General features: G+C 40.4%; 2 protein-coding genes across 15 annotated transcripts in view; both read left to right on the top strand.

Annotated features, from left to right (window-relative positions):
* ORC5 (origin recognition complex subunit 5) overlaps positions 1-16,703 on the top strand; it is a 1,223,002-nt gene that overhangs the window by 156,089 nt on the left and 1,050,210 nt on the right. The gene's annotated exons all lie outside the window — the stretch shown is intronic.
* SRPK2 (SRSF protein kinase 2) overlaps positions 1-16,703 on the top strand; it is a 265,786-nt gene that overhangs the window by 213,311 nt on the left and 35,772 nt on the right. For all 14 annotated transcript variants that reach the window (XM_084977435.1, XM_084977433.1, XM_021102580.2 and 11 more), the window contains 4 exons: positions 195-303; positions 1,201-1,288; positions 2,539-2,626; positions 6,988-7,094. In XM_084977435.1, coding sequence (XP_084833561.1) covers positions 195-303; positions 1,201-1,288; positions 2,539-2,626; positions 6,988-7,094 — 392 coding nt within the window. The remainder of the gene's footprint in view (positions 1-194; positions 304-1,200; positions 1,289-2,538; positions 2,627-6,987; positions 7,095-16,703) is intronic.

Raw genomic sequence — 16,703 nt, 5'->3', positions numbered from 1 at the left:
GGATACAGGATGTTTTTCTCTTGATAAAAGATAGTAGTTTAAAAGTATATTATTAAATATGTTTTTGATCTGGTTTTATTATTTAGAGCTTTCTTTAATGGTATTAAGAACTGATAAAGGAAGAATGAGTTTCCATTACTATTTTTCTGAAGTTTAAAAGTGTATGTTTGTTTGTTTTTCATTTTAAATAAAAGGTGGCTATCATCCAGTGAAAATTGGAGACCTCTTCAATGGCCGGTATCACGTTATTAGGAAGCTAGGATGGGGACACTTCTCTACTGTCTGGCTGTGCTGGGATATGCAGTAAGTGTTCGCTGCCATTTGTACTTTTGACTCCTGGTCTCGTTCAGCATCTTTACTTTATATAACACTGTGCGGCTGAGGAGCACATTTACTTCTGTTGTGGCATGTAAAGTACAAAGCACAGGCCTACCCCACTTAGCCATAGTTTCCCCTACTCAATGTGAAACTTATTAGCTTGTCATCTTTAAATACTGATTTTCTTTTACCTTTGTATCTGAAACTTATTCATTGAAATTGCACTATATTGGGATCATACTGTTTTTCTAGTAATTCTTCCATACCACAAAAACATTCAAATATAAAATAATATCATATAGGCCTCTCACATCAATGGTTTTTGACTTTTTAATTTAACCATGACCCATAATATGAAACTGCATTACTGCAGTACATATACATGTGTAGTACATGTGTGGCTGTGTGTGAACTGAAACAGAAGTGTTGCAAGATGACACTTTTATTAGACAAGAATAAACACAGAGCAAAAAGATTTTTTGACTCATGAACCCAGTACTTAGCCCTACAATTTGAAAAGTACTGTATGTATGTATGTATGTATTTATTGTCTTTTTAGAGCCACACCCATGACATGTGGAAGTTCCCAGGCTAGGGATTGAATCAGAGCTACAGCTGCTGGCCTGCACCATAGCCATAGCAATGCAGGAACCAAGCCTTGCCTGCACCACAGTTCACGGCAATGCCGGATCCTTAACCCACTGAGTGAGGCCAGGGGTTGAACCTGCATACTCATGGTTCCTAGTCAGGTTCGTTAACCACGAACTGAACTCCCTGAAAAATAGTATTTTAAATGAAAGCTTATTAAAAGTTTTTTTATTAGATAGAGTTCATTATAATGGTCATCTCTGCTGATAATATTAAATATGCATTTTTTTTAAGGGGGAAAAGATTTGTTGCAATGAAAGTTGTAAAAAGTGCCCAGCATTATACAGAGACAGCCTTGGATGAAATAAAATTGCTGAAATGTGTAAGTACCACAAAATGTGAATTATATAAGAAAAATTAGTGACTTAAAATTTTACAGAGGGATTTTTCTGGGTTTTGCTTTTTTCTTTTTGTTTGTTAAAATTTTTTTTTTTTTTTTTTTTGCTTTTTTAGGGCCGCTCCCACAGCAAATACAAGTTCCCAGGCTATAGGTCCAGTTGGAGCTACAGCTGCTGGCCTATGCCACAGGCACAGCAATGCAGGATCTGAGCTGTATCTATGACCTACAGCCTATGCAACAGCTCACAGCAATGCCGGATCCCTGACCACTGAGTGAGGCCAGGGGTTGAACCCGTATCCTCATGGATACTAGTCAGATTCATTTTTGCTGCACCACAACAGGAGGGAACTCCCTGAATCTTTTATTTTTTTAAGAAAAATTTCTTGGTTTTTTTTTTTTTTTTTTTTTGGATGTATGATACTTTGTATTCACAATGTGACTTGTAAGAGTCTAATGCACAGCCCTGGTTATAAAGCACTGGACTAGCACAAAGCCCTGGTTCTCCTGACAAGGACACTGCAGCCCAGTCAGGGGCCGGCTCGCTGGCTCAGCTCTCTCTTGGGCCTCTGGATCCCACTTCTGCCCACCAGTGTTGAGAATGTTGAGGTTGCTGGCGGGAGGCCTCCATGGCTGCCGATGGTTACTAGTCTTTTGGTGTTTTTATTTATTGACTCTTTAAACTTCATCATCCAAGGACAGTTAATACATGACTTTTTGATAGCAAGAGAAACATAATCTAAGACTGCAGTGACCCACCCACCCCAAACAAAAACAGAACCAAACAAGCCCCATCTGACACCAGACCGTTGGAGCTGTAGCTGAAACGTGGGGTTGGTTCAGACAGGAGCTCCTGCATTTTGGGGGTGGGGGTGGGGCTCCCCAGCCAAAGAGGCCACATCTGGCCCCTCAGCTGTGGGCATCCTTTCTGCAAGGGCCGCCCCTGACAGGAGGAGCTGTGAAGATAGGGATTCAGTGGTCAGAGTGAGGGGCACCCTCCCAAGGTTACCGTACGTGCCAGTGCCTGAGACACTGCTCAGGCCAGGGGAGAGCCCTGGCAAAGGCCCCCTCAGTGTTCCCAAATCTGGAAACCACTAAAGGCACTGCCAGTGAGCAAGGAGATGCCAAGGCTTGGGGAAAAAATTTCTTTTTTGAAATAGTTTTGGTTGCTGTAATGGAAATGACTTTCAGTCTTTTAAATGCTTCTGTTCTTAAATTCATTTTTCTTTCCATAGGTTCGAGAAAGTGATCCCAATGACCCAAATAAAGACATGGTAGTACAGCTAATTGATGACTTCAAGATTTCAGGCATGAATGGAATACGTATCCTTTCTCGACAGTTCTGCTGTTTCCTAGTAGCTGAATTATACTATCATTTTTGTTTTTAAAAAATGGAAATTCAAGCCCATATAAACTTGTTTGCTCTGCTGTATCACCCTCTATATGAAGTCTCTAGGCACCATCACATTATAAGATTTTATACCTGGTATGCCTGGCAAGAGCCTTTCAAGAAAGTAGCATCTTACAAAATAATTTTTAAAACTACTTGACTTCCTTTTGAGCTCTTTTATTAATTTTAGTGAGGTTTATTTTTGCAGTGGTTGGAGGAAGTGTATGCCAGCACTTTTTTGCTTTAGATTTTTAAAAATCAGTACACAAGGGCTATATATCCTTCTGTAGCTACCTACAAAGAATCACGTGGAGTTGGGGTAGTAGAAGGAAAAATGGTCTGGTAATGTCAGCAAGTAAAGTTGCATTCAATTCTGTAGAGGATCATCTTTCTGCCAGGTCAACATGGGAGTGTATTGGTTTTATTTATTTTGCTCCTAGTTTGTCTACTTTGAAAAGGCCTGGTAAATGTAAAATGATACCTTTTCTGTACTAGTTGACAAATCTGACGTAAGCTAGTGCTTAAGGTAAGAGACTTCCATTGTTTTTCTTTTAAAAACATTTAGGAATACCTGTCGTGGCTCAGTGGTTAATGAATCCGACCAGGAACCATGAGGTCGTGGGTTCAATCCCTGGCCTTGCTCAGTGAATTGAGGGTCCGGTGTTGCCATGAGCTGTGGTGTAGGTCGAAGACGCGGCTTGGATCCCGCGTTGCTGTAGCTGTGGCATAGGCTGGCAGCTACAGCGCCAATTAGACCCCTAGCCTAGGAACCTCCATATGCAGTAGGGCGGCCCTAGAAAAGACAAAAAAAAAAAAAAAAAAAAAAAATTTATAATGTGAATTTTCCAACATTCATAAAATTAGAGTACAATGTAGTGAATTTGTGTAACTCTGATGCCCAAATTGAGTAATTATCAAGGTCTGGCTACAATTGTTTCATCTATCCTTTCTTGCTGAATTATTTCAAAACAAATTCTAAAAGTCATATCCTTTTATCGCTACAAATGTCCATGTGTGGGAATTCCCATTGTGGCTCAGCCATAACAAACCTGACTAGTATCCATGAAAATACAGGTTCGATCCCTGGCCTCGCTCAGTGGGTTAAGGATCTGGCATTGCAGTGAGCTGTGGTGTAGGTCCAGATGTGACTTGGATCCCGAGTTGCTGTGGCTTAGGCTGGCACATGCAGCTTCAATTTGACCCCTAGCCTGGGAACTTCTGTATGCTGCAGACGTGGCCCTAAAAAGCAAATAAATAAATAAATAAATAATTTAAAAATGTCCATGTACATCTTTGAAAAAATACAAACTTAAAAAAAAACCCATGAAACTCATCAAATAAAATAGAAATAATATCATGGAATCACATCATACTTATTAGTTATTCAAATTTCCTTGATAATGCAAAATAACTTTCTAAAGACTTGTTTGAATCAAGGTTATTTTTCTCCTAAGTCTTCTTCCTCCTGAGTCCGTATCAACTTACCTTAGTTGTTTAAAGATTAAATGATTTAATTACTCTTTGCTTTTTCAGTTTGCCTAATTCAGAGTATTTACTTTCTCAAAAAGACATTATCCTGTTGGAAATTAATGATTCTTGAAAGATGAAAGTTTCTTAGCCGTAAGGTTAGTTGTTCCCTTTCTTTTTTGAGTTGGGAGGCCCTCGTCCTAATTCTAGAAACACTGGAGAAGAAATGTGTCTAACAAGTAGAGCAAGGATGTTTCATAACTTCCCTTTTTCTTTTGAGGATGTCAGTTTTAACTGAGCTGCTCTTTGGTTGTTTGCATGCTCTGCAGTTTTGGAGAGAGCTCAGGAGGAGGTGAATGGTGTGTGGAAGGATCCATTGTCTTGTCTTCATCCTCCTTCTGCCTGGGACATTGGTATAGAGCAGCCCCAGGGGTGGCAGTGACAGCAGAGTAACCCTAGACCTGGAGCTCAGAGCTGATGGCACAGGTAGAGAGAAGAGGTAATGCCTTTGATTTCCAGAGTGGTCCTTCCATATTTTCATATGGATAGTCCTTTGTGTGCCTGAGGCAGTATCATGCTTCCCAAGGTTCAGGAATACTGAACGATGTTTTCAGAATCCTGTGAGAAGTGAGTGTGATGGATCTGTCCTGTGCTAGATCCAGATGTGCATTAAGCGTCAGGATTTTCTCTTCCTTCTGGACCTTTTTCTCTTTTATGTTATATTTGGAACAGGTCCAACATTTTGATATTTGGCCTGCTCAAGCCCAGAAGCCTGGGGACAAAGCCTACTCCCAGATTACACCCAGAATGACATCCTGCTTCTGTATCAACTAAGCCTTAATCCCCTAGGGAAGCACTCCCGTCACTCCTTGTACATTTTAGGAGGTTTTTGTATTTCTTCTAGAGATTGGACTTGAGGACCCCATCAGGTACCAATGACTGCTAATGTCGCTACACCCTTTGCCTGGAGATCTTTTTGCTGATGGCAGAGTGCTTTTTTCCCCTCTTGAGAGGTAGAAAGATGGAACTGGTCCTTCTTTGCCCCTGCTCTCCAAGTGAACCTGTTTGTTTATGGGCAGGCAGGGCAGTCCTTCCTTTGGTGTCAGATCTGGAAGGCAGTTCCTAGAACAGCTGATGGAAAGAAGGTTTCTTGGAAGAAATCACCCAATTGAGTTTTTTTCATATATACATTCTCTTGGCTGTTTTTACTGTTAAATAGTCCAGAATTGTCAATGCTTTGAGAAGGCTCAGGTCATAATTTAGAAGCTGTGGGCTTTGGCTCTGTATCTGCTACTAACTTGAGACCTTAGTTTCCATTTTTTTTAATGAGCTTGAGAAATAGTAAAGAACTTTTGGCTTTAGACCATCTGTGCATAAGTCTGTAGCACATATGTTCTCCAACATTTTAGAAATATTTTTCTTATTTTTGTTAAAAAAAATATATATATATGTGTGTGTATATATACATGTATATAGTCTTTTTAGGACCATACCTGCAGCCTATAGAAGTTCCCACGCTAAGGGTTGAATTGGAGCTGCAGCAAAGCCAGATCTGTGCCACATCTGTGACCTACGCCAAAGCTTGTGGCAACACTGGATCCTTAACCCAGTGAGCGAGGCCAGGGATTAAACCCACTCCTCACAGATACTAAGTCAGGTTCTTAACCCCTTGAGCCACAATGGGAACTCCTAAAAATATTTAAAGCAATAGCTATTATGATGATGTGATAGATCCAGATATAAAAAAATATTAAATCGGGGTTCCCATTGTGGCTCAGTGGGTTATGAATCCGAGTAGTATCCATAAGGATGTGGGTTCAATCTCTGAGCTGTGGTGTAGGTCACACACATGGCTTGGATCCTGTGATGTAGGCAGTTAAAGCTCCAATTCGACCCCTAGCCCGGGAACTTCCATATGCTGCAGGTGTGGCCCTAAAAAGGAAAAACAAAAATTAGATCAACTAATGATCTATTGTTCTTTAATATTTAATAGCCTATCTGTATGCCTCCAGGGGTGGACAAAACATTCTCACAAGGTTTCAGAGTCATTTATGAACTTCCTATATGGATGACATGAATATATTCATGTGACGGACTTTGGTGGATTATAGTTCTGGAGTGGTTTACTCGACTTTCTATTAAAAAAAAAAAACAAAACCCAAATTCCTGAAGCTTCACTTTATGGGTTGGTCTTATGGCCATGCCATTTCTTAAATTGTGATTATATATTCTTAAAAACTGGTTTGTAGGTCTAAAATTCATCTGGCGACACAGTGAAAGATATTTTTGAAGGAGAAAATTAATTGTCTTCACTGTGTTCAGTAAATTTCTATTTCATAAAGTGCTTTATGTGATGTATGGGATACAAATTTAGGTAGGCAGACAGGTCCCTTAAGGCAGGGGTGTTCTCTATTCTTTTCCCAGTGGGGCTCTATGAGGTTTCAATCTTGCTCATTTTTATTAAGGCTGATTGTCAGGAAGAGTGTGCTTAATGGAGTGAGTGGGCAGGTAAGTATGGGACTGAGTCACGGCTCTGCCACTTTTGCACTGTGTCATACAGGAGAGTTCTTTAAACTCCCTGAGGTTTACTTTCCTCATTCCTTAGTTTGTCCTGGGTACACACAAGGCACCCAGTAAATACTTAGTAAATGTTGGACATTTCTACTTAGATGAGAAACAGCAAATGACCACTTTTGGTGTTACTGATAGTATTGATATTGTATTTTATAAAGAAATAATTGTTTTCCTGAGTGCCAAGATGAGCTACTTTTAGTAATTGCATCACTTTAGGAAATGTATCCACAAATGATCCTTAACCTTGTACCAGATGTCTGCATGGTTTTCGAAGTGCTTGGCCACCATCTCCTTAAGTGGATCATCAAATCCAACTACCAAGGCCTCCCAGTACGTTGTGTGAAGAGCATCATTCGACAGGTGAGGCTTATGAAGGCAGCCTCAGTCCCCAATACCTAACTGGCTAGCCTTTTGACACAAATTCCTGTTTCAAAAAAAAAGCACATACATACACACAAACAACACATATGCACACATATTTTTTATATAGATAAAAAACTGTTTTTGGCTATGCCTGCAGCATGCAGAAGTTCTAGGCTAGGGACTGAACCCCAGACACAGTAGTATCAATGCTGAGTCCTTAACTCCTAGGCCACCAGGGAACTCCCAGAACTCTTGTTTTAAAAATATATACATATTACAGTACATAAAATTTTGGACTTGTTGAGTCAATTTTTTTTTCTTTTTTTTTTTTTTTTAAGGGCTGCACTTGAGGCATATGGAAGTTCCCAGGCTAGGGGTTGAATCAGAGCTGTTGCCGCCGGCCAATGCCAGAGCCACAGCAACGCCAGATCCGAGTCATGACTGCAACCTATACCATAATGCCAGATCCTTAACCCACTGAGTGAGGCCAGGGATCGAAGCTGCAACCTTATGGTTCCTAGTCAGATTTGTTTCTGCTGTGCCACAATGGGAACTCCCTCAAGTCAATTTTATATTTATTTAATGGTAAACCATTCTGTCTTATAAAAGGAGCAATAAGTAAATGTCAGGCATGTATTTCTTTTGGCATATTAATCTTTTTTTCAGGTTAAGTGATTTAGTATATTGAAAAATTATTTTATCCAACATCATTACTACACAATGTCCCACTTATTACTTCCTTAGAAAATAACACAGAAGAAACATTTTTTTGTTGATTTGCTATTTCTAAGTATTTGGATGGTAAATATAAGATAATTTAAGGAAAGTTTAAGTTACGTAGGAGTATTATAAGTTATATAGGGAGTATTGTGGCTCTGTGGTAATGAACCCAGCTAGTATAAATGAGGATGCAGGTTTGATCCCTGGCCCTGCTCGATGGGTTAACGATCTGGTGTTGCCATGAGCTATGGTGTAGGTTGCAGACGTGGCTCAGATCTGGCATCACTGTGGCTATGGTGTAGGCTGGTAGCTGCAGATCTGATTCGACCTCTAGCCTGGGAACTTCCATATGCTATGGGTCAACCTAAAAAAAAATTGTTGGAGTTCCTGTCATGGCTCAGTGGAAATGAATCTGACTAACAGCACCCATGAGGATGCAGGCTCCATCCCTGGCCTTGCTCAGTGGGTTAAGGATCCACTGTTGCCATCAGCTTTGGTGTAGGTTGCAGATGGCTTGGATCCTGCGTTGCTATGGCTGTGTCATATAGGCGGGCAGCTACAGCTCCGATTTGACCTCTAGCTTGGTATCTTCCATATGCTGCATTTGCAGCCCTGTAAAGACCCCCCCCCCCAAAAAAAAATTACTTTGACAAAAGAGAACGTTCACTTAGGTCTGGTTCCCTGTTGATACTCCAGGAAATAGTTACAGAATGGGAGTTTACATTTATGGAAGATATCCTTTTAATTAGAAATATTTACCAGATTTTTTTTGGTGTGTGGAACATACCTGTGTTTGACTCATTTCCCTTTACAGCCTAAATTAGGGAAGTTTCAGGTATGACTTATTTTGGATTACCTATTCTGGTATAATTTATGATTATCATGGATATTTCTGCAGAGTAAGTAATATCAAGGAGGTTACTTGGTTTGCTTGAGAAGAGGGTGTGGTTTGGAGCCCCATCCTTGTCCCCAGGCCCAGAGCTTGAGCAAGACCTGCTTGGGGATTCCAGACCTTGATCTGGAATTCTTAAATAGGAAAAGAAGGAGTTCCCATTGTGGCTCAGTGGTTAACGAATCCAACTAGGAACCATGAGGTTGCGGGTTTGATCCCTGGCCTTGCTCAGTGGGTTAAGGATCCAACGTTGCTGTGAGCTGTGGTGTAGGTTGCAGACGCGGCTTGGATCCTGCATTGCTGTGGCTCTGGCGTAGGCTGGCGGCTATAGCTCCGATTCGACCCCTGGCCTGGGAACCTCCATATGCCGCAGGAACGGCCCAAGAAATAAAATAAAAATAAAATTTAAAAAAAATAGGAAAAGAATCAGGGAATGACTTACAGTTGAAGAATTGTGAATTTAAGAGATGTGGGTCTACAGAAGAACATTCCTGGCAGTTGTAGATGGTATCTGCATGCAGGCCTATATGTAGGATTTTTTTTTTTTTGCCTTTATAGGGCCATACCCATGGCACATGGGAGTTCCCAGGCTAGGGGTCAAATCAGAGCTGCAACTACCAGCCTACACCACAGCCACAGCAACACAGGATCTCAGCTGAGTATGGCACCTACACCACAGTTCACTGCAAATGCCAGATCCTTAATCCACCGAGCAAGGCCAGGTATTGAACCCACATCCTCATGGATACCAGTTGGTTTCGTTACTGCTGAGCAGCAATGGGAACTCCCATGTAGGTTTTTAAATTTTATAAAAATTTCGAAGTTAAATTTGAGTGGTAAAAGCATCCTAGATTTTGCTTTTGAAATTGTGTATAGGTCACTTTATTTAGACTGTGTGTTTGTATTTGTCTTTTTGTACTGCAAATTGGCAGCTTATCTTTTAACATTATAGATGGTTCTTGAGAAGACGGCCTGGGGAGAGAACAGCTTCTCTCCATTGGTTTACCCAGTGAGGTACTACACTCCCATATAGTATTATGTATGCACATATGGCTAATATGGATTTGTGGGTAGCTTTTGTTGAATATCTGTTCCCTTTTAGATTTTATTTTATTTTATTATTTATTTATTTGTTTATTAACTATGGCCGCACCCATGGCGTATGGAGGTTCCCAGGCTAGGGGTTGAATCAGAGGTGTAGCCACTGACCTCTGCCACAGCCACAGCAACTCCAGATCTGAGCTGCGTCTGTGACCTACACCATAGCTCATGGCAATGCCAGATCCTTAACCCACTGAGTGAGACCACGGATTGAACCTCATGAATGCTAGTCAGATTTGTTTCTGCTGAGCCATGACGGGAACTCCCTTAGATTTTAGATAGTACCATTTTACCTCATTATGTTAATATAGCTAATATCTCAAGTGAGAAAAACAAGTTTCCTTTAATGTAGAGGTAGATACATGTGTGGAGGAGATTAGTATATTAATTGGAGTTATTCAATCCACAAATTACACTTTGGTATTTATAACTATTAGTGTCAAATACAAACTTTTTTTTTACTATTACTCAATGAATTTATTACATTTATAGTTGTACAATGATCATCACAATCCAATCTTAGAGGATTTCCATCCCACAACCCCAGCGCATCTGGTGTCAAATACAATTTTTTTTTAAAAAGTCATGTGGTTAAAACTCTGAATAAATTTCTTAATTATCTAATTTAAGAATTGTAATTTATCTCTCATAGATCCTGGAACTATTAAAAGATTTACATATTTGAACAAAAAGTAAATAATTTCAGAAATACCAGCTTGCATGAATGTCACACAGGTGCTCTCATTCCCTTGAACCCTATACTTTCAAAGATGTTTGCTGTTGCTATAGGTCATGGACTGTGTTGCCTCAACTCAGGCTTGGCAGATCAACCATTGGTAATTATTTTGTATCCCAGAATGGGAAAACAAAATCTACCCATTTTTAGCAAGTAAAAATGTCTGTAAATCCAATGATGAAATTCTTGAGAGTTTAATGGAACTTAAATGCATTCTTGCTGAAAGAACAAATGAGTTAATGAATGTGTTTTCCTCACTTTAATTCATGTCCATTGTACTTTGGAAACGAAGAGCTCTTGTAGTGTTTTATTGTTGCAGACAGATTTCAGGATGGAATTTTGATTTTACTTAGTCTATGCTTAGTTCTTGTAGGCAGTTTTTGTAGGACTCTTGTTTTGCTTTAATGTGAACCCATCTTTAATTTTCTTTAGGCAAAATATCATCATGAAATCTGGATTTTTTTTTCCCCTAAACTTACAACTTCCAAAATAGTAAATTGTTTTATTTCCCAGGTAACAATCTATTTGCCTGAATTTCCCTCATTCCCTTTGATTCACTGTGTGGATTCAGTACTATTGATTCCTGGGTAGTACTGGGCAAATCCTGTGTTAATAAACCTACTCAGCTCTGTCATTTCCCAGAGCAAGACAGGGTAGCCCAACTTATAATATTCTTTCACTGTGTGGCCTCCTTCACCTTTGAGGTTGGTATAGCTGACCGTTTTTCACTCATTCCTGTTACTGTCACTTGTCATGCTTCACCAGTCACTTAGCCATTGACCGTTCTGTATCTTATATTACTGTTCGTGTTCTTTCTCTTTGCAGCAACACAAGGTGCTTATCACCTACAGTCAGTACCTGTTAGGTTTTTCTCTGCTCTTCTGGAGTCCAGCCCATCTTATTACACGTCCCCATTTCAGATTATTCTCTTTTCTGTTGGCAGTTATCTTCCTGTGTAAAGCTTTGCTTTAATAATCTGTATCCCCACTTAGAAACCTATAGCGGCTTTCCATTGTCTGTGGTCTGAAGCTTAATGCTTTTGGCTTTTAGCAACCTATAGAGTGATAAAGCACTTGGGTTTTGGTGTCAGATAAAGTCCATTGTGTCCCCAGGTTCAAATCCATGGGTTCAACCAACTATGGGTTGAAAATAATTAGGAAAAAACATTCCAGAATGTTCCAGAAAGCAAAACTCAAATTTGTTGTGCAGGCAACTATTTACGTTTTATTTACAACTATTTATGTTGTATTTACATTGTATAAAATGTTGCCAGTAACCTAGAGATGATTTAAAGTATATAGGAGGATGTGCATAGATTATATGCAAATACTGCTGCCCTTTTGTGTAGGAGACTTTAGCATCTGTGGATTTTGGTATCTGAAAAGGATGGGGGGGTTGTACTGGAACCAAACCCCTGCGGATAACAAGGGACAACTCAATACCCTACTCTAGCAAAAGGACTTTGGCTAAGTTACTTAACTTCTTTAAGCCATAATTTCATCATGAACAAAAAGGGAATAATGATGAATAAAATGAGAATAACCTTCATTATTTGAATAAGTGTTAAGATGTCAAAGAATACCGCTATTAATAATTATAGATATTTATTCAATGCATACCGTGTGCCAAGCACAGGTATCTAGGTATTTGTAAATTTTTTTTTTTGCTTTTTAGGGCCGCTCCTTTGGCATGTGGAAGTTCCCAGGCTAGGGGTCTAATCGGAGCTATAGCTGCCAGCCTGTATACCACAGCCACAGCAATGCCAGATCTGCACCACAGCTCACGACAACGCTGGATCCTCAACCCACTGAGAGAGGCCAGGGATCGAATCCACAACCTCATAGTTCCTAGTCGACTTCATTTCCACTTCAGCATGATAGGAACTCCCTGTACTTTGTAAATTTTAATTCAGTGAATCCTCATAATAAATCTATGAACTAGATATTTTCATTCTCTTTATTTTATGGAAAAGGAATTGAGGTTAAGAAACTTGGCCTTAGTCAAGAAATAACTTAAGGAGTTCCTGTCTTGGCTTAGCAGTAACGAACCTGACTAATATCCATGGGGACACAGGTTTGATCCTTGGCCTTGCTCAGTAGGTTAAGGATCTGGCATTGCTGTGGTTGTGATGTAGGCTGGCAGCTGCAACTCTGTTTTGACAGGTCACCTGGGAACTTCCATATGCCATGGGTGTGGCCCTTAAAAAAAAACAACAAAGACAAAAAATATCTTTAAAGGTGTATATGGTGGAGCAGAAATCAAACCAGATAGGCTTTGAAGTGCATGCATTTACATTTTCCCCAGCAGTATGTAATCTTTGGACTTAGACTCAGCTTATGTCCAGTAAAAGTTAAACCACTATTCTTCTTGTGAACCTATTTAAGGTCTTCTACCATCTGGTGAAAGCCCACATTTCGCCTTACAAAACATGATTCAGCTCCTGGCAGGTAAATTTCTTCCCAATCAATTAATCTTTTAAATAGGTAAGACACTTGTGTCCTTCAGGCGCACAGTTTCCCTTCTGGAGTCAACCAGGTTACCAATTTCTTTTCTTTTGTTTCGTTTCTTTTCGTTTTTCTTATTTTTTGCTTTTTAGGGCTGCACCTGAGGCATATGAAAGTTCCCAGGCTGGGGGTCAAATTGGAGAGCTGCAGCTACCGGCCTGCACCACAGCCACAGCAACATCCAACCTGAGCTGACTCTGAGACCTATACCACAGCTCACGGCAACACCAGATCCTTAACCCACTGAGCAAGGCCAGGGATCCAACCTGTGTCCTCATGGATGCTAGTCGGGTCCATTAACCACTGGGCCACTATGGGAACTTCCAGAATTACCAATTTCTTATGAATGGACATGTCCCTAGCATTTATAAACACATGCTGCTTTACCAAGATTTTTATTCTTAAATTTTTACTAGTTTTATAAGTTTTTCAGAGAAAATACTCATTTTGCCATTTTTAAAACTCCGCATGTTTCATTCATTTCTTTTTTTTTTTTTTTTTTTAGGCTATAGGTAATACCATTCTTTATTTTCTACCCGTGTTTATAAAGCCTCAACCAAAATTCCACTTCTGTGACAAAGACTTCTCATACTACCCCAGTTTAAAGTGGTATTTCTTCCCCTGTCAGGATGCCTGCTGCCTACATTTGGTCCTTTTTTTAAATGACTTCATGGTCTTTTGGTATGGGCCAAAGTTTCCCAGCCCTCGCACTATTGACATTTTAGACTGGATAATCCCTTCTTGTAAGGACCTGTCCCGTGCATTGTAGATTGTTGAGGTGCATTGCTGTTCTGTGCCTACTAGGTGCCTGTATCAGCCGCCACCACCACCACCACCCCAACTATGACAGTTAAAAATGTCTGAACTTTGTGAAGTATTCTCAAAGAGGCAAAGTTTCCTTCCACCGAGAACAACTGGAATACAGGATTGTGTAAGGAGTATATGCCTTAATAATAGATTTAATTTCAAATTCTAATCTTGGCATTTACTATTTTTGTGACCACGATCAAGTTACTTAGCTTCTGTGAGCATGATTCCTGATTTGTAAAATTGGGATAATAGTACTTGATTTGTGGCTTTATTGTGGAGATTAATGTGGAGGGGCTGATGATAAAGCATTACCAGCATGGAATAACCTCATTGCCTCCCCAGCTACATGGTGAGTGCCTTGGAGTTACAGGTCACATGCTGTGGGTTTCACATCTCCTTGTAGCTTCCTTCATGTTGTCGGCAGTCAAGAAATGTTTTAAATGAAAGAAGAAATAAATATTCCTCTCATTCTTACTCTATTAAATGGCTGACCTTTCTGTGATTTGGCAAGCCCTTAGATAAACATTCTCACTTATTTTCAAAAAGTCATGGCATAATTGAATCAATTACTTTTCCAGGGTTCCCTATGCACTCTTATTAGTCCTTTGCTCTGTTCTTAGCTGTCCTCCTTTAGCTGTGGTGACCTTGTACAGAGTCTGGAAGGGCCAACCTGAGGCTTCTGGTGATGGTGAGGACACTTGCTTCTACCCTGCTGCTTCTCTGGCCTCAGACATGGAGTCTGTCGCCACCCACTCCCCTACCCCAACTTTCATTTCTTTTATTTAAAAATTTTTTTTTTTTTGCTTTTTAGGACTGCTTGCACAGCATATGGAAGTTTCCAGGCTAGGGGTTGAATTGGAGCAACAGCTGCCGGCCTTCACCACAGCCACAGCAACTCTGAGCCACATCTGCGACCTATACCATAGCTCATGATAATGCCAGATCCCCACCCCACTGAGCGAGGCCAGGGATTGAACCCTTATCCTCATGGATACTAGTTGGATTCATTTCTGCTGCACCACAATGGAAACATTTCTTTTCTTTTAAAATCAGCTTTATTGAAGTCTATTTTTATGCCTATCTTTTATTTCTAAAACCAAAAGAAGAAGAAAGTCACTGTGGAGTTCCAGTCACGGCTCAGCGATTAATGAATCTGACCAGCATCCATGGGGATGCAGGTTTGATCCTTGGCCTTGCCCTGTGGGTTAAGGATCCAGTGTTGCATGAGCTGTGATGTGGGTTGTAGATGTGGCTTGGATCCTGCGTTGCTGTGGCTGTGGTGTAGGCCAGCAGCTCTGGCTCTGATTAGACCCCTAGCCTGGGAACCTCCATGTGCTGCAAGTGTGGCCCTAAAAAGCCAAAATAAATAAATAAATAAAGGCAAAAAAAAAGAAATGGCGCTGTGTTGACCATATTTGTTGTTTGTAGTGTGTTCATGATATACCTAAGGTGATCGTGTTTTTAAATGATGTTCCTAACTCTTTAAACAAGGCTTTTACTTTCGTATGTAATCAAAAGGATGTTATAAATAATAAGGATATTTTACTTTTTAAAACTTTATGATTTACGTGAGGTTGTGGGTTCGATCCCTGGCCTTGCTCAGTGGGTTAAGGATCCGGCGTTGCTGTGAGCTGTGGTGTAGGTTGCAGACGCGGCTTGAATCCCGAGTTGCTGTGGCTCTGACGTAGGCTGGCGGCTATAGCTCCGATTGGACCCCTAGCCTGGGAACCTCCATATGCCGCGAGTGCGACCCTATAAAACAAAACAAAACAACAACAAAAAAAACCTTTGTGGTTTAATTCATTATCCTTTCCAGAAACCTTGTAAAGAAGTAGCTGTTAGCCATTAAATGAAGCTTGGTAAGGCAAAGCTTTGGTTTTGGTGACTTTGCTATGACGTGCAAGTATAGCATGTAGCATTGGATTTTTAAATAATTACTCTTTCTATCGTTGTGGCTGTCACACATATTGATACAGTGCCTCTTTCAGGCATTCACTGTTTTAAGTGCTATTTTTGAATTACTCTATCCAGTCCTCACCACAACTTTATGAGACCAGGGGTCTTCTTTTCTTTTCTTTTTTAGGGCTGCACCTGTGGTATACGGAAGTTCCCAGGATAGGGGTCAAATCAGAGCTTTAGCCTTTAGTCTACACCATAGCTATAGCAATGTTAGATCTGAGCCACGTCTGTGACCTACGCCATAGCTCACAGCAATGCCGGATCCTTAACCCACTGAGCGAGACCAGGGATCGAACCTGTGTCCTTATGGATACTGGTCGGATTCGTTACCACTGAGCCACAGTGGGAACTCCCAGATCATGTGTGTTCTTATCTCCACTCTGAAGAAGGCGTTAAAAATCTTCCCTAGGCTCCACAGGGAAAGCAAGATTTGAATACAGGTGATGTAATCCAGTATCCATGCTTTCAGCTGTAGGGTAGTGTGAAATGTCTATATAGGAAGATTTGGGACCATTTAAAATTACAGCGTGTCTTGTGAAAAGTGTGCATTCATGTCTCTGTGGTAAATGGTTTTCTTTTGTGTTAATAGTACAGCTGACAGGTTGTTTAAAAGTATAGCCATTAGATCTTATTTAATTTGTAATATGTACTGCAGTATGTAAGCTAAGGGACTTTAAAACATCTTGCTTTTTCAAACCTACTTTCTGTGGGACAGGCGAATCTGCAGGTAATACCTAGAACCAGGGCCCCACACCACCAGCTGACTCACCTGTCACCACAAATGATTTTTGTTTTGTTTTGTTTTGGGGGCTGCACCTGTGGCATATGGAGGCTCCCAGGCTAGGCATCAAATTGGAGCTACAGCTGTTGGCCTACATATGCCA

The sequence above is a fragment of the Sus scrofa genome, chromosome 9, assembly GCF_054392235.1.
Source record: "Sus scrofa isolate SSC_HxYL_T2T_F1_AM1 chromosome 9, Sscrofa_HxYL_maternal_Yorkshire_Landrace_v2.0, whole genome shotgun sequence".
In the NCBI taxonomy this organism is placed as follows: Eukaryota; Metazoa; Chordata; class Mammalia; order Artiodactyla; family Suidae; genus Sus; species Sus scrofa.
This window is presented reverse-complemented; position numbering and strand designations above follow the sequence as displayed.